Source organism: Agelaius tricolor, unplaced genomic scaffold (assembly GCF_023055355.1).
Source record: "Agelaius tricolor isolate 1412-34295 unplaced genomic scaffold, bAgeTri1.0.p SCAF_10, whole genome shotgun sequence".
In the NCBI taxonomy this organism is placed as follows: Eukaryota; Metazoa; Chordata; class Aves; order Passeriformes; family Icteridae; genus Agelaius; species Agelaius tricolor.
This window is the reverse complement of record NW_027269270.1, coordinates 16,005,273-16,024,578: the sequence shown is the minus strand read 5'-3', so window position 1 is coordinate 16,024,578 and position 19,306 is coordinate 16,005,273. Positions and strand designations below refer to the sequence as shown.

At 36.2% G+C, this 19,306-nt stretch overlaps 1 protein-coding gene across 1 annotated transcript in view; it reads right to left on the bottom strand.

Annotated features, from left to right (window-relative positions):
• The window catches only part of SLC25A12 (solute carrier family 25 member 12), a 45,388-nt gene extending 26,860 nt beyond the window's left edge, over nt 1-18,528 (bottom strand). Inside the window, exons 1-5 of the mRNA XM_071434913.1 lie at nt 18,389-18,528; nt 17,853-17,906; nt 13,910-14,052; nt 9,098-9,213; nt 114-253 (exon numbers count right to left, since the gene is read on the bottom strand). Of these exons, the coding sequence (XP_071291014.1) occupies nt 114-253; nt 9,098-9,213; nt 13,910-14,052; nt 17,853-17,906; nt 18,389-18,400 (465 nt within the window). The 5' untranslated portion in view covers nt 18,401-18,528. The remainder of the gene's footprint in view (nt 1-113; nt 254-9,097; nt 9,214-13,909; nt 14,053-17,852; nt 17,907-18,388) is intronic.
• Between the last annotated feature and the right edge of the window lie 778 nt (nt 18,529-19,306).

Sequence of the window (19,306 nt, the reverse complement as noted above, 5' to 3'; positions counted from 1 at the left end):
TCAGATAAGGATTATCACTACCAGAATAAACTCAAAATTTATAATGGTATTAGCGTATTACTAAAAGTTAAATGAATTTCAGTTCCAGATTTGGAACAAGGTTAATAACTGACCTGAAGAAACTGAGTGAACTCTGAATAGTTAAGATGCTTCTTCCTGTTATGTCCAAAATGCAGTCGAATAAACTCACAGTCCCAGTTGAACGGGATTTGAAGATGAATAAGAGTTTGTTCAAATATTTCTTTGACATTTGCTTTGGGGAGGGAAAAACAACAGGTGAGCCTTTGGGTACAGTAAATCTACAAACATTCCAGGAGGAATACAAAAAAAATATGATTTCAGCAGCTGTTTAAGAAGTGTTTTAGCTTGTTAAAAATAATTTCTAACCAAACCTTTACAGACCTGTAAAAGAACACATTTGAGACACAAATGCTATTTTTTGTATTATTGCATAAAACCATGGAGTGCATGTTTTATTTAGTTTTAATTAAGAAGCAATTTCCCTCATACATGACAAATAAAAGCGATTTTGCATTCTGATATTAAAATCAATAGTAGTTCTCTGTCTCTGCCAGGAGTCAAATTAAGCCCTTTATCAAGAGCACAAATACCTGCACTACAATCTCAGGCAATATTTGTCATACTAAGTATGGTTTGATTGAAACTTGATTATTACAATCACACTGTCTGAATATGGCTATTGAAGATAGGTATAAGAAATGACATCTAAAACATATCATTAACTCAGCAGAAAGCACGTTATTAGATGCTTTTGATAAGGCCTTAGCACAAAAATCAAATCCTATAAAACATAATTGGTAGTCTCAGTTATTAAAATGTTTTAAGATAAGTGAAGATAGAGATGTCCTCCTTTAAATGAAGTAAAGAAAAAACCTGCCATTTCAGATGGAATTCTCCACATGGATACTGTACAACTGAAATCTCAATGCTAAACATATTATCTGAATTCAGGCAAAAACCTCATCTGAAAAACAGCATGCATTATTCATACATAGCATTGCCATGCTGCAAAACAAGCCTGCTTTTTGTGTAGATTATCAAACACATTAACTGTACAACAGGACATCTACCCATAACACATGAACACTTTTCAAAATTTCCCTCACAGTACCTGAAATGGTTTATCAGCCTAGAATCTGTTAACAGCAAAATAAAATGTGGCACAGTTAAAATTTAAAACAAAATACAAAATATTCTAGCTGATACCGCACCTTTAATAAGTTTAAACAGTTCTGCAAGGCAGAATGCAGTAAGAACCTTAATTATCATTTGATAACTCTATCAAGACCTATTTACTTGAAGTAAATGTATTGCTTCCTCTGTGCTAAAGGACTACTTGATTCATTCATAGTTTCAATTCTGTAGTCTTTTAGTTCTAGAGCAGATCTAGGAAATCCACTACATGTTTTTATCTTTTCAGTGAGAAAAGGAAAGGAAATGTCCAGAATACATGTCTCTAAAGAGGTACAAAGTCAAGACTCCTCAGCTAGATCACCTCCTTCACAGTTAGACTGAGATTACATATTCTCAGGGCAGACTATGGCTAGTGATTAACCATTCCATATAGGTCAAACACAAGAGTCAAAATCCTACAGTTTAAACCAGCTTCCACTGCCAGGTAGGCTAAAGTAGTTGTTAGAGTCAACAAATAACCTAAAAAAAACTATTCTGACTATTTCTGTCTACTCATACCTACTCACCAGTATCAATGTGTAAGGTGAAGGTTAAGAAAAAAAGAAAGCAAGCACTAAATACATAGTGCTAAATTATTTTATTTTGCCATACTTCCTCTGAAAGTTCTGTTTGCAGTAGATTTATTCATCACAGTTGCAGATCAAGGAATCAAGGTATGCACATTTAAATTCCCCACTTACCACTAATTCACTGCAGCTTCTGGCCAAGCTAGAGTCTCCATGTACTACAAACACAAACAGGTCAGTGCAGCTCATTATGGAGCCTGAAAAATGGCAATGAACCGTGAACAGAGCAGAAGACAGGCAGGCTTCACTGGCTCTATTGGCTCAGCTACCAATGCACAAACAGCGTGTTAACTGGCTGCTACTTACGTGGATGTAAACCTGACTCACACACACTGTGCTCCCCCAATGGAAACTTAGAAAACGTGCTGAAGCAGCCAGAAAATTTAAATCTTATTTTCACTTGTTTCCAATAATTGCTTCTCTTAACCTTAGAGAAAGGTAAAAAAACCCTCATTTTTTCCTTTAAAAATTTTATTTTCTTATTCATTCATGTTCACTGAGATGGATTTTTCACTTGTTTTTAGGGAGACTTAAGCCCCTGGTGTTTTCATAACTTTCAAGCATTTAACTGTATAGTACTTAAAAAAACAAGAATCAATTTCCTACACTCAATTTTTTTCTTCATAAAAACATTTACAACTACTCATCAAAATATCTGAAGACACATCAGCATATAAAAATAATAGTTAAATTAATTAATAAATTTATATTCAATACTTGAGTGTATTGATACTTGATGAATTCCAGAAATGGCTAACTAGCTTTAATAAACAGTATCCAAACCAGCTTGCTGCCTCTCTGAAAACTAAGGTGCCTTACCCATTTCTCTTTTCCAGGCAATCTCTCACACTCAGTATATTCTGCTTGTATTACAATAGTCTAGGTTTGAAGATAGGCTCTAGTATATAATGCTTAACTACTTCCATGTTGGCTTGGTTTATGAAACACTTGGGGTACAGAGGCACAACTGTGCACTTGTTCTGAAAAACCGCTGAGCCACAGAATGGCTTAAGATGGAATGAACCTTAAAGATCTCGTTGCAGCCCCTCTGACACAGGCAGGGTCACCTTCCACTAGACCGGGTTGCTCAGAACTCCATCCAACCTGACCCTGAGCACCTCCAGGGATGGGGCACGCACAACTTCTCTGGGAAACCTGTGCCAGTGCCTCACCACCCCCACAGCAAAGTAACTGACCCAGTTAAACCCATGGAAACATTAAATACCATTTACCAAAGCCACCTGAGATTCTCAAACACCTCCTGTTAGGTGCTAAAATTTACTATGTCTACCCAAGAGCACGGGTGCTTTCTTCACTACTTATCAACAGTACCTTTATAATCCAATTCTGCAGACTCTTCTTTTACATTAATGGAAATAGCCCTCACCACAGCTAACAACTTGTGGGATGAGAGCAAACAGCCAATCACATTGCAGAAATTATACACAATGTGATCATCACCTACACTTTCACCACTCTGAATTATCAACAAATGCCCAATTTTTGATTTTTTTTTTTTTTCACAGTAGAAGCAAAGCCCTAACAACAAAGAAAACAGGCAACATTAATGTACAGATGCTGGCTTTGCTGTTTTTTTTTTTTTTCCATCTTCCTCAGTCAAAACCTAGTAATGCTTCTAAATTAAGATAAACTACAAGTGTTTCAAATTTCCAACAGAGCTGTTCTGCAGGGGGCAAACAGCAAATTATTTTTCAAGCCTTTCATTTTAGTAGGACATTTTACAGAACGCATTCATTGTCCCTGTCAATACATGTTGCTCATTTACTAATGTCTTCTACTCTTTGCTCACCTTTCTGTAGTGAAATTCTTTCCTACTGAGCTGATAACTTTCTTTCCAGGCTTACAGTAATGCATTTTCCTCTCAGATAGGCATACAAGTCAGCAGCCTGATGACATACTCAACTTACCATCAGCCCCAGGAACAATAAACCTACTACTCTACTGTACTAGTACATTACCTCCAAGGCGACACACATTCTCACAAGATTGCTTCAGAATTTCCCCACCCAATCATTTTAAACAAATTATAGATGCTTGGAGCAGCTATCTGCAGGCAGCACACACATGACTGGCTCAACTTCCATCAAACACTGTTACCTATCAGGCTCAGAAAAACAGTACAGAACCCCAAAGATCCTAGGCAATAATCAATTTCATATAAGGAGGAAGAATACTTTAAATTATAAACACTATGCGGTCTCGTTGGTGGCCCATTGTGGGGATGAGCTCCATACTCCCAGTAAACCTTGCAGCAGTACCTATTATTTATTTTGACTTATCAGCTCCCCAAGAAGCATAGTGGAAAGCTCATACAATTCTAGTGCCATCAACCTGTTAACAGAGTTTGCCATTCCCTCATACCAGTGAGAAAAAGCAATCACACTTCTTAGGGACAAAAAAATATAAAAGTGTTAACTTCTAAGCAGCAGCATAAATATGGTAAAGATTTGTTGTTTAACAGGGTTGTTTTGGGTTTCTTAGATCTGTCTACTCAGTAATCTATTGTCCAGTTTGTGCATATTTCATGCCTAATGTACATAATAAATTTTAACATTTATATGTTGCTGTTGTTCATTATTTCTGCTATCAGCATATTTTCACTTTGAGGAATAAATTCAGGAGCCACAGTTCAGGGCAGAAAGACATTTTTGTAGCACCTGATGCAGGAGAAGCTTATTAAAGTAATCCAAATGTAATATAATAATTACTTTAATGTGAGAAAACTTAACTAGAAATAGTTACATTTTATTTCTACTCTTATTTTAAAAGGATTAGATTCCATTGAAAGATGAATGACAGCCATAATAAAAAGCTGTCAATACATATAATCTTAAAATGAAGTTCTCCTTTTCTGTTCCCTCTTGTTAACCATGGTTTTGAAAAAAAATTAGTAGGAGTAGCAGTAAGAGGGGTTCCCATTCTGCATTGCTCACAAGCATTCAAAACTGTAGTTTAAGCCTGAAAAAAAATCATACAAGAAACAAAAGGAAAAACAAAGTCCTGTGATGTTTCCAACATTATCTGCATGTGTTAAGCAAAAGACACTTTGAAAACAGACAACTAACTAACTAACTAGTAGAACTAGTAGTTAGTTAGAGGCAACTAACTAGTAGAACAGGAAGCCAAAAAAAAATAGCAGCTCTGATTTACAGCACATGATGAAAACATGGATTTTTCATATCCTTATGTGTGTAGTCATGTGATCATGAGTATTTTTCTGTTTATTTAAAAATATATTTCCAGTCTTTGTGGTTACCAGTAATATTTTTGAAAGCAAAACTTTTAAGTTTAAATCCAAATACTAGCATTTTCAACCCAAAAAAGCTGCCCTTTTAGAAATGAAGGAGTGAGTACTAGAAGTGATCCCTGGTCCCTGAGAAATAATACTCATATGCAAAGCACGAACATGTATTCAACTGCTTTCTCTTGCTCATCTTCTTCCAGTGTTCTCAAACTCTATGTCCTGATTAAGGGAAACCTGAACTTTCCCAGATTAAAACTTGTCTAAGTAACAGACTGAGCAAAACTTCAGTATCCCTTAATACTCAAATTCTGAAACTATTAAATTGCTGTTTATTATTTCAGTTCACCAATACTGTACTATTTTCACATAGTTGCATTATAAGGCATCTGCTTGCCTTCCTCCCCCCAATGCCTTTGAAGAAGATGCTGTTATACTTGGCAAAATATTTGTAATTAGATTTTGAGTGCAGGATGTTTTTAAAAGGCTTAAATACAGTTCCATAAATATTTTCCAATTATCTCCAAAATAATTCTGAATACAGAAGACTCACAAACACATTTTAGCTCTCTCCTTCTATCCATACCAGCTTGTGTATTTAACTGAAAAAGCATCTCCGAAACTCTCCAGTTTATCAGAGAATGGCTTTCTTTGTGGTAACTCTACAAGGAAGAACAGCTGGAAAATGCCTTGAAATTGTATATTCCAATTAAAAGTGATGCAGTCCAGACCACTGTATGGTGTGCCAGAGAGATAAACTACAAAGAATCCTTTTACTTTCAATTAGACAACGTATTTTTCAGAGAAGTTTGGCAGATAATCACAGACTTCACCTTTTAAACACAGTAAAGATTATCTGCTTCAACATCAGAAAAAAACAAATAGCTTGAGCAGATTTAATATACAGGTTTGCTTTAACCTGAATTCAGGTCAGAAGATCTGAACAGAATAGAAATAAAAATAATATTCCTTAGTAAAATAGTATTAATTTTACGGAGTTTTTTTGAATATTTCACTCATGTTAAGTAGCACAGTCAATACATGCCATAATCAAAGGAGCAAAGTGTTTGTCAGTCTTCTATGGCTACAGACAGCAACCTGAAAAAAAATCATTTGTCTTCATCAGCTTTAGCTGTTAGCATTTAATTATTTTATGGATAATGCAGTATTGTAAGGGCTCAGCAGCAACACATTTTGCATAAAATATTCACCTAGGAAGCATTCATGAAGATGTAGGAGCACTTGGTTAGAAATTCATGCTTTTTCTCTATTTCTCCATGTTTAAAAACTTGTTTAAACTACACTGTCACTTGTATCAATGGGTTACTAAAACAGTCATTTTACTGCTTTTTATTCACCAAGTTGACAGCAAGTCCAGTGCAGCTGAACCATGCAGAGAGTACTGAGCATGCTGCGCAGTTTGCTCGGGTAAAGTAGGTTCAGTTTCATCTCCTTGCACTGGACCTAGTTTACAAATGTTGCAGAGTACCAACTACACGTTTATGGCAGTCATTCATACAGGATTTCTGGATGTCCAAAGCTCCTGGAAAAGTGTCCCAAAGCAGTAAGAAAACAGTAGATGACACTAAAGTGATTGAAGGCTTCATGTTTCAACATACGATATGGCAGACAAAGACATTGATTAACTCAGCGTAAAAGTATTTCTACAAAATAGCTTCTAAAGTCTTCTTCTAAGACAGTTCTTCTGTGACACAATTAATAATTTAATCACTGGAGAGTTGGAAGCTAAGTATTTTAAGAGACAAGTAGCAGACTGAGGCTCAAGAGGACTGTAAAATGCTGAAGTGCTTGAGAATGGTTCAAAATCATGTCAGTAAATAAATCCTACACAGAAGCAAACTCAACTAGAGCAGCTTGCTTCTGAAAACAGAGACAGCTCTAAAATTCAACACGCCTACTTCACTTCTCCCACATCACTGAAAATTTGAGTAGATGAGAGTATTTTCTGAGAGCATGTTATCTCACACAAGGTCAGTTTTGATTCTAGTAACTGGTCTAACACACCCAAGTTGATTCTGTCCCTTGCTTTGGATGCCCAGTGCAGAAAAACCTCAGTAAATCCATGTTGCTCCTGGCAAGACTTAGTGTTTGAGACAGCTTTGGCATCAATGCACTCACATCCACAAAGCATTTCATATGAGCTAGAAAATCTTGACTTGTGTTTGCTGTCACAACCTACTCGGTTTACCTGCAGACTGGGTACATTATACAGTCTATAAAAGACCTGACTTGTCTGAGAGTGAGTCTCACACCAATTATTGGTTGAACTTACTCCATTTCAGCATATTTCCAATAATTTACTAAAACCTTCAACTTTAAAACTTATGTTTCTATAGTGTCCTGTTTTTACATGAAACTAAACTGTGCCTTTCTGTTTAGGTCGTATGAAAATGAAAGGGTGCATGTCTCATCTATAAAACTGCCATAAGACTGACTTGGAAATTGACTGCAGGGTTACCATATTCTGAAGATGTCACAGATCATCATTCACATTTTTCACAGCTGTATTAATATGTATGATACGTGTATGAAGTAAAAGTAAGTAGCCCATGTTACAAGCAAACAAAGACAAAAAAGCAGCAGTAAATGTGGGAACTGCAGCACAAAAAATGTCATCTTACCATATGTCATCTTACTAACATAATGTTAAATATAGTAATAATTGCAATATAATTAATTTTGTAAAAAACATCCAAGAAACCAATAGTAAATTTAAAATTCCCTCAAGAATTTTCCTTTCAAGATTTATCAGCCTTACAAAAAAATCAGCAAGGAAGATAAAGTAAATTGGTGGTTTTTTCTGTTTTACAATTTCTTGTTTGTGTTTTCTTTTAGATTGTAACTATATAAAAATATCAATTCTCAGTCTAACTGAGGAATTTGTATACAATCTGAAATAGCTTATGCTCAATTATGGAATCAGATATTTCAAGTGTTCTCATGAGAGCTACAAGTTCAAACCCCCATTTTCTAAGATTATTAAATAAACCATCGTTAACATGGTCACACTGATTGTAGTAGTTTGTCCAATTCCTAATGACTGCATTTACAGACTTCACCTTTATTTAAATTCTAAAACATATTCTTTTCAAGATGTTGTGCATCCAAACTGCTTAGTATCTGACTCTTCAGTTAATGATGTAATTTAACAGGCACCATAAGTCAAACAATTTGTTTCCATAAAAAGACCTTTGCTTTTTTTTCCCAACAAGGTACAGCAATTTTCATAATAATGAAATAGTACAAACAGCAAGTGGTTACAAATCCAAGCATAGTTTACATTTTCTTTATTGAGTGCTTTATTCTTTTGGATAGAAATAACATTTAATTCTCATTCCATTTTATTAAAATTCTTACCATTGATTGATCTAATTTTCATAAACACGAAGTTTTAAAAATAAAGCCTAGTCCTCCTTAACTGCAATGTTAATAACAGCTATTTAGCAAATCACAAAGCAGTATAGCCTCAAGACTTTGGTCTAACTACTAACTTACGTGATTAGGTAACAAAACCAAAGACCAGATTTTCTTCCTAATTTTGCAAATATATAATTGAGTTGTAAGTTACACTCGTAACATTAAAGTAAGATTTGCTCCTCAAGAAAATGAACAGTAAATCAAATTTTTAGAGCTCCTTAATTTCTATATTGAGCTCTTACTGTATGAAATGACAATTATTCAGAAACATGTGAAGATCCAGAACATATCTTAAAACTCCCTCAAGGTTGAAGGAGTTTGAAGTCCAGGATACAGAATTTTACTTAGGATGACAATGAACACCACTGTATTTACTACTTCAGGAAAATGAAAAATCTTGATTCAAGAAGACAGAGAAAAACATATTTTGTCTCTGTGTACTTCTTAGGCTTGAACTGAGAGAGGAAAAAAAAGTTCTACTCATGCAGAGTCTTAGAAAAACAGTACAGTACTGCACAAAATGCATTTTTTAGGCACCTGTGGTCATGAACCACTATTATGATAGACACTATTATAATCAGTTTCTTAAAACTGTTTTTCTTTTAGATATTCTTACCAAATGTTACTTCTCCACTGCCATTCCTGTCAAATAACTGAAAAGCAACAATGAATATTGCATCTGGAGTACACAAAACAGATTCAAATGCCAAAAATTCTTGGAAGGAAATTAACCTAGAAAGGAAAACAGAAAAGTTATAAAGATTTTTTTTTTAATTGTTCATAATACCAATATAATTTACATTTGATACTCTAGAAAACAGTGTAATCCAAATATTAAATAAAATTTAAATAAATTAAATAAAGATAATTAACACTCTAGAGACTGAAAAGTATGCTATATTTAAGTAGTTAACATTTATGCAACTTAGTTTCTTCCTCTATGAAGCAAGTGAATTCTCCTGGAACACCTACAAGTTATTACTTTTTATTTATAAATGTAACCAGCGCCTGAAAATTAAGACATAAAAACACCACAAAAATCCTAACAACATGAAATTTACAGGTCTGTCATTCTAATGCTACATATATATTTCCACTGAAGAAAAGATACTGCAATGCAAGTACAGGAATACACTATAAAACATACATTTTCTTAAAACAAAACATAACATTCATAAAAAACAATCAGGTTCAGAAAAATTTACACTTTACTATGCATATGGAAAAAATACTACACTCCAAAAATAACACGAACCACCAAGTCATGAACTCAGGGCCAAACTTAAAACATCTGGGCTCAAGGACAGACAGGACAAGGCAGGGAAGGATCTGAGTGTCACAGCAGTTCACAGGATTCTGAGCTGTGTGTGCAAGACAGCCACTGTGCACAACTCAGGCTGCACACATAAATCCAGGCCCTTGTGGTCACCACAGACAAACTCAGACTTGAATGTATGCACAGATATCTTATTAGGATAAGTAACTTTCCTAGAGGAACTCTGCTTATTCTGACTAACACAAAAAACCCCTTCAGAAGGCATCCTAATGCTGCATGTATGAACTGCTGCAGAAAAATAAACATGAAGCTAAGCATAGATAAAGGATAATGCTGGCACAAGAAAATATGGGATAAATGACAGGATATATATTTTAGCATTAAATAATCAGTGGAAGTAAGAATTTCAATTACATCTTTTACATTTAACAAAAAATTTACTATAGATCAGTAAATGCTGTTAAAGCAGAAAATATCACTTTTTCCTAGAAATTTTCCTAGAAAATTTATATAATTGATCTCAACTTAGTACTCATCATATGAGATCATTCGCTCATAGTAATTACTTCAAACACTACTGCTTACTGCTAAAGAGACAAGTACAAAGTCTGCTCCCCACAGGAAAAAAAGAGAGAAGAAAAATCACAATATTCACACTATTCATTACTATATCTAGTTCTTTCTCTGTCTAAGTACACATGAAGCAGAATTGAGATACTTTAAAAAGGTTAAATATGCCAACATTCTTGTATATATGCACGGCACACGAAAGACAGGAAGAATACAAAATTATCGCATTTACCACATTTTTGCCAGAAAAATCGGAGATATGAGAATGGCTCTTCGCATGCAAAGTCAATTTCATCCAAAGGATGATCTTGATAAATAAAGGGTTAGTATCAAAGAAACAAATGTTCCTTTAAAATAATTGTAAATACTATCATTTCAAAATGTATCTCACACACATGCATAAAGCTGACACACAAATTAACTCTTAACCAGGAAGCTTTAGAACTGACAAAATCAAGTGCTGATCTCTGTAGAATGCACTCACAGAAGCCTGAACCTGAAAGAAGACATCTTTAGCAGTGTCACTGTAACAGTGCCTACAGCAAGAGGAGATAGGCACCTTCAGTTTCCATCCCACATATTCAACCTGCAATGCCTAAGAGCAGGGATAGCCTCTGTGATCCTCCATTAGCCACCAGGGCAGAGATAACAGGAGCTGGATTAAACAGCATGATGAAGCTTCCCACCCAAGCACTACTCAAGTATTATGCAGTGAACCCACTGCATTACAGAGTCCATAACAATATCAAATCACTCACCTTTCGTTTGATTTGTAACAGTTAAAAAAAATCTTTTCCTCTTTCTAAGAACATGCACTTCTTCTGTACTTCTACCCTTCAAAAGCACACAAAGTAACCCTTGTGCTTGCAATTCTTCTCTTTCCTTTTTTCTACAAGTCTTTCCTAATTTTTCCCCATACAACACAGCTTTTTAGACATTATGTATAGCTCTGTTGTGACTCTTCATTAGGTGAAATATCAACTTTTTCTTGGGGACTTCATTTACGAACACATTTCCAGATTTAAGAATGATATACTGATAAAAACAGTATCCAGAAACAAGTAGTTAAAATGAAGAATTTTGAATTACTACTCTGAAATTCTGTAGGTCTGAAGAGGGATCAAAATATTTTAGCTGGTTTTAGCACATATATATGTGTACGTATATTCTTCAGAGAGGGTATTTATCCTATCCTAAAACCAGTGCCTGCAGTCTGGAGATACAGGAGTGCTTTCAGCATCAGTGAAATCCTATTGTACTAAATAGGTAACAAGCAAGTTTAAAGCAAATTCTAATTTAGAGGATGTCACATAAATTTCTAAGAACATGCACTTGTAACAATGAGGAATAAACATTTTGGAAATGAACAGTCAGCTGTTTTAAGAACTACCTAATGAGCTCTACTAAAGCAAACCAGTTTTGTACAGCAGTAATAGGAGAAAGCAATAGTGCTCTGGAACAGCTAAGTAAGGATCAAGTTACCATGAGAAAAAAAGTAAAACAACTTTTTTTTAAACGCATGCCTACAGAGAGCCAGTTCCAAAATGTGTTGTTTCTGTAAAGTGCCAAACTTAAACCTAAAAGAAATAAAAAAATATTAACAATGGAAGCAACCACCATCAACACTCTTGAGTAATTATTTCAAGGGCAAGCAAGGCTAAGAGAATATGATAGCAGATATAGGAATGAAATTTTGTAACAGAACCCAAGGCTTCTCAATGACTTGCTGCATGACATTGGGCTGTCATTTAATGTAAAAGTATATATACAGAACAGGACTACAGCTATGTCCTTGGACTTCATAAAGTCAGTCCTTAGAAAGATGCAATGCATCCCAGAATTTGGTTTAAGACTACAATAACTATCAATGCTATTAGAGTCTGGATTTCGATCTATTATAGCTCATTACAAATGAAAGAATGTGGATGTAAAAAAACCTGATGTTGATAATGGGGCTCTAACAAATTCTTCACATTAAATATAGATTGAATATAGATTAAAACCTTTAGAAAAAAAGTTTCAGACAAGTATTCAAACAGATAAAAATTTTACACTTTGAACTATATAGCAGTGCAAAATAAAAATCCCACTCTTCCCATAAAGAAGGTGGCAAAGCACACTTACCCATACTTGATTATCTCACTTCAAATACTACCCAGATATTTTTTTAAAAGCAATAAAAAAAACAACAAAAAAAAATTATTTACACGGAAAGTAACAAAAAGCAATATCTAAAAGTTCTGTTCTAGCATTAAAACAAACTGATTTCCTACTGTAAGAAAGACCCTAAAAGACATTTTCTGAAGAACTTCACACCACAAAAGATAACCAACAGCTTTCAGAGAGACAATATGCTAAGCATGTTGGTTTACTTTATCAATTAAACTATTTTGAACAGATACATACAAAATTACCTTTTCAATCCATAATAAAACAAGAAACTGAAGCCATATATTGGAAACAGAGACAGGTTACTAACATTTATCTAATATATGTATAATCAAATATATTATCAAAGTGCTGCAGCCTTGTGAAAATAAAAATCATGAAGCATTACATCAAACAGGAAATCCTACTTTGTTATTTAGGGTAAGAAGTACTCAGCACATACAATTTCATTTCCATTGCACAGATACCATGCAAGCTGCTCAGGATACTAAGCAAACTAATAAAACGTTCTATAGCAGAATGCATGAAAACAAAATTTAAGTAACCAAGGAAGTGAAGGAGCTTTCAATTTAAAATAAGTTATATTTACATATTTACAAATGTATTGTCTACTATTTTAATGGGATTTTCTTCTCAACAAAATAACCATTCACTTCTGCATTCCTGACCTCTTCTCTGATCCACCTTAATATTCTAACTTCACGTTAACAATGTCTGGGCCTCCTACTACAGTCCAAGGCCAAAACCAGAATATACACAGCAAAAGAAAAGGCTCCTTGGAAGACAAATGAGTTAGAGGGCACTACCTCAGCAGAGCAGGCATTTTGTAAAGTGGTTTCAGGGAACTGTCTAAAAGCAAGCAGGAGCATCTGTAAGCAGAGTTGGAAAAACTTTATGTGGTGTGACCTGATCTTCATTAGGCAAACAACTTCTTCCTTTATCAAGTCACTAGAGTCTCTCTTTTCTAATAGTCAGCCTTTTAAAAAGACTTCAGTGGTTGGATTTGAATTGCACACTACAGAAATAAGAAAGCTCTTCCATATTTTTGTGTTTAATTATAGGTACTGAAGACTCTACACAGTACCTGATGATGGACGTGGACATACAGAAAAGAACTCTTCTAAGGCAACCATACTACACTTACCTTACCTGTTGTTCAACTTCCTCAGCTTTTGTAGAATTTAACAAAATATCATCAAAATAAATCTCAGCTTAAAAAAATCCATGTTAAACACCATAATTTTTTCTCAGTTTTCACAAATTTATAGTCTATTGTACTTGTGAAAAAATCTTCTCATTTAAATAAGTATAAAGTGTAATAAAATCAATAATGTATTTTAGAAGATGAAGTTACAAATTCATGCACTCACACATTTAACAATGCAAGTTTCAGATGGAAAGCAAAATTCTCACCCATCCTTAGTTTGATCTGCCACTCCAGCCAACAGCTGCACTGTTTTGGGATTGTGATGTGGATCTGTATGAAGTCCTAGGTATTTCTGCACAAAATCCTCGGGGGTCATGTAATGCTCCCCATCTTTCTCAACACTTGCATACTAGAGTAAAAATAAAAAACCAAAGCCACACAAACAAAAATTAATCAATTTAGATGCTTATTATTTGTGAACCAGTACCTTATAATTTAAAAAAATACATATTTCAGAAACTGTCAAGTAATTGTGAAAACTTATAAAAATTACAGCCATGGTATATCATTCCATTTGCAGCTACACTGAAAACACAGCACATAAATTTTCTTTCAATTTCTAGTAGCAGATATCTTCTGAATAATTGTTCCTGATCTTTATCATAATTATTTTGGAAAACATAAATTATTCATTTTCTCGTTTTGTGAGAAATATATGTTCAGATCCATTTTTATCCTGAAAGTAATGTTTTTAAGGAAAAATTCACACACACAGACAGTGCTTGCCTCAGCATCTCGTGTATCTCTTCCACAATATCAGCCCCTCACATCACCTCATCACCTTTCACTCTTCCAACCTACAGCTGTGATGACAGCTCTTTGCAAGACAGCACTGTAAACCACATTACTGAATCTATGGAGAAATAAAATAGAGTATTTCCACTAAAACAGAAACACAAAGCAGTGGACAGGAATCCCCTAATTGAGCTCTGTTGCCAATATGATAGCACAAGAAAACTGTGGCTTCCTTGAATCAACTCTGAAAGGTTCTCTTCTTAACCATACATAAAAGTGACTGAAAAACACCTTATGAAGCACAATTCTGCTGCAGGACATGAAATTCAAAGAAAATGTTATGTTTGAAGGCCAATCAGACATGCGGAGTATGGAGCATATCTTCAAGAATCACCGAAGTCAGCTGACAGTAGAGTGCACATCAAAGACAGTCACAATCTAAATACCATCTTTTTTTCTTCAGACACCAATTTCTCTGAGTTTATCATAAATAATAATTTATAATAATACCTTTCACGATAAAAACTGTTTGGGGGAAGTTCTGTTAAAAAATATTGAGGCAAAAATAATTAACTGACATTGAACATTGAACTCCATATGAGAAGGTCATGGCATTTTGGAAGAGTTTGGCAGAAAGTCAATAAATTAAGGCCTGACAAAGTAGCTAAGCATGGAAATACATTAGTCCTATGTTTGCACCATATAACTTAAATCAAGAATCTTTTAGCCCAAAATAGGCAATTTTAAATTATAGCTTAATTTGAGCATAAAACATAATACATCAATTAAATCTTTGTTCTTCTCAGCCTTGAACTTTGTTACTTTATAACACAAACTTCTTAGTACACATTTGTAGATTGTCTCAGGTAAGCACTTGATGAATTTCCATTAGACTTTTTTTCAAACATCCTCACATATGACAAACATACAAACCCCCTACTCTAGTTTACAAGCTGGTGTTACGTAGCACCACACTTTCAGAAACAATGCTTTGGAAATCTTTTTTTGTTCCCTTCTTCACCTTGCTTGAACAGGTTACATTTGAATTTAACAGGCAGGGAACAATTCAATAATATTTTCCAAAGGCTGACTGTGTCTTGTCTAAGAAAAATAATGAAGGTTCACTAAGAAATATGATAACTGTTTTTCCACCCAACTCTTTTATCCTTCTGTGATAATTTGTTAGCAGATTTGTTCTTTTATGGTTGTTACTGAAGTCTGTGGCTAGCAAACACTTAAGAGGTAACTTATTTGACTGTGCACAGACATGAAATTTCAATACCTGCATTTCATAGTTACAGGATTAAGAGAAATAGCAGATCTTTTTAATGCAAATCAAACGTTATCTTTTAAACAGTTTAAAACAGTTAGAAGTAGCAGATAGCACACTCCAAAAGTTCTGAAGAGAAAGGTACAAGGTAAACTGCACAGCAGAGGGCATGTACCACATTAGAAGACATGCACGAACAGAAGGAAATTTAAGCAGACTCTCTATGATTAAGGTGGATGGTGACAAGGCCTAGAGCTCACATCTTCCCTTCTAAACATTTCCAAGGGAAGCCAAATTTAGGAAGGAATGCACGACCTTTAGCTGAAGTTCACAGAAGAGCCCAGCACTCCCAGCAAGGAGTACAACGTATCTGATCCCTAAACACTTGCAATATTTCATAACAAGACCTTCCACAACTTAGTCTTGAAAAGAATTATCCTCTTTTACTTTAAAGCCTGCAACTAAGTTTGATTTCTAAGCATCAAAGAAACCCACAATTTCAAACTCAACAGAATGCAGAAGAAATACAAACTCTTTTTTCTAAGTTTTTTTTTTTTTACTGCAAAATCTCAGACACTCAAAGAGAGAGAGGAGTGCTTCATATTTTTCATTCCTCAGAGTATCAATCCACAACTTCATTTGCATGTTTCTTTGAAGAAAACAACACAGACATGGGGAAGAGCAAAAAGCCATTTTTTTAAACATACTGTTTGCTTTTTAGGTCAATAAAACATGTACTGTCAGGAAGAGAATTTCAACAGCCAGTGGTACAACGTTCTTCCTCTCTGATGTTGTCTGTATGACCACTATCAAGAACTTCAATTGCTTATTTCCAGAAGCAAGAACTTCTAGTGACTGGATGTCAAGAATCATAAAGAGCGCACATTTACAACTGAATAATGTTTTGACACCTCATTTCACTTTTCTTCATCCAAATGTGCAAAAGCATTTTGCGAAAAGTTGGAAAAAATGTTCTAGAATCACATTTTTATACTGTATTAATATACATTTTAAAAGGCAATACTTTTGTATTGTTAATTTTATTAACATACTCTAGTGTAATCTTTATCTACAAAAGCTGATTGCCACATCAATCAAAAAGGAACCTGCGTTGGAGTATCTTTTACTAGAAACTAAATGTTGAGTTTCCACAGTTTCATGCCAGCATTCTAAGTGTTTGCACGCCAGCAATGTCATAGTGTAATCCAGAATGCAAAAGAAAAGGGCACCAAAATTATGGCTGGGATATAACTCTCTCTCAGGCAAAAAGCTCTCTCTACTTATCATATATGGAAATTGCTAGATGGTTTAGTAGAACCAGAAGATACGTATAAATAGTTAAATAATAGACTTTATTATTTACAGTATTAGCTCTAATTTTATACTCTTAATTTTTTTAGTAGAGAAGAGTTATATGAATATGAGTTATGAAAAAAGAGTTATGAAAAAGAGTTATGAATATACTGTGTAACACTCAACATTAGGGGGAAAAACATATTTTAGTACTTTTTAAATATTGGTGGCCATAATATGGATCTAAAACACAGTTCTTGTTCTTTTTATTATTCTATATGACTGATTCAAACCTTATCATTAAAATTTTAGGATTGACTGGATTTTCCTTTCTGATCATGCTTTACTGAAAGGGAGTGGAGTGGAGAGTGGAGAAACCTTCACACTATTATTTTTATATGCTAATTCTAAGACTCTGTAAGGGATAATATTACAAAATATATAAATCTTGAGAAATCAATTTTAAGTTCTTAAAACATTACCAGTGGTCCAACCATTTGTATGAACACATATAAACCCCAAGGACAAAGCATACAGTCATGGACGAGGAATTTTTTTTGATTCTGCAAAGGCGCATCTAAAAAAAACCCCAGTACTTCGTTATAATTATTTGCATTTTAGAAAATTAGAAAATAGTTCAGGAACTTATTTAATATTATAATTTGGAAATGGTATCACACTTTGTGCCAGCAGCAGTTTCTCCTCAATGCCTGACACCCCGTCAATACACTAAGCCCGCAAAGTGAACTTCTGAGTGTCCCACCAGCACGACACGAGTTTGATGCCACGGCAAACTGCTGAAAGGGCAAAACACAGAAGTCTGACACTCAAACAACATTAGATCTTTTTACCTGCAAAAAAATATTTCGCAGTTCAGCAGGATCCGCTCTTTTAGTCGAATGCACCTGTAAACACAAGCAAATTAATGCCTCGCTTAGCCGGGCTGCTGTCAGAGCGCAGATAAACCGGCCGCGCCGGCCACAGGCGGCAATCCGGGGTCCCTGTCAGACCCACAGGCCCAGGCTCAGCCATGACCGCGCTGCCGCGGGACGGCACAGGGCTCCGCGCCGGTGACAGCTCCCAGCGCCGGGCTGCCTGCGAGCGGCGCGGCGCCCCGGCCCCACAGAACGACCGCCACCGCCGCCCCGGGCACCCCGGCCCGCTCCCCCGGGGCACTTCGGCGGGCGGAGGCAGGGCGGGCAGCGCTGCCGCTCCCCCGGGGCCGCCCCGCCATCGCCGCCCCCGCGACGCCGTTCCCCGGCCCCCGCGGCAATCCCGCAACAGCGGCGGCAGCAGCGGCCGCCTTCCCCCGCCAGCCGCCAGCCCCCGGCCCCGCGCGGGATCCGCCCGGCTCCTCCTGCCACCAGCGCCGGAGCGGGAGAGTCACCTTGACCGCCATGCTGAGCCCGCCGAGGAGGAGGAGCCAGCCCGCCGCCCGCCGCGCCGCCGCAGCAGCCGCCGCCGCCTCAGCGCAGCGCTGTGGATGGGTGGGCGAGCGCCCTGCCCTGCCCTGCCCCGCCCCGCCCTGCCGGGTGCCGAGGCAGCGGCCGTCCGGTGTGGGTCCTTGGCGGGATGCACCTCCACAGTGCAAAACGGAGCCGCTTTAAATGCTGCTCAGTCTCATTTGTGGCGTAAGAGATGTAGCCGTGCTTCTGAGGCTCAGCAGAGGCGAGTGTACCTGTTGTTTCAAGTGCCGAAACTGTTCATAGACTGAAGTTCTGGGAGCTTGGCTACAAATCCGTATTTCAAACATAGAACCAGAGGCCCAAAATCTGGCTGGAATTCACTAACTTCTGACAGGGTCTTATGATCCTTTATCAGCAGAGCACATATATGCTTAATACTTCAAAATGAAAGGCATGCAGGCCAAAGCCTTAAGAAAGGGAAGGTTTATTCCAGCAGTTCAATCACAGTGCTTATAAAACCTGACTTAAATAATACTGCGTATTTTGTCTTGCTGTGCCATTTCAAGGGCCCAACAAAGTGTCTTTTATTAGATGCCACTGGGAAACACAAAAAGGGCAGATTTTGGTACTTCTCAAATAATACAGTGAGATATTAAAATACAATACTGAACTGGTAGCTTATAATGGTGGTCATGAAACAATGACTCACTTAAGTTTAAAACAACTTTTCTCTGGTAAACAACTTTTTTTAGTTACATGTCAACAAAAACTTTCCGCATATAACTTAGAGTTCATATACTACATATATACCTATGTCCCGGCTGACAGCAAGAACAGTTTTACTAGAAGTTTGCCTATTTGATAAGCATCTGACCACCCAAGCATTTTGTTCAACAAAT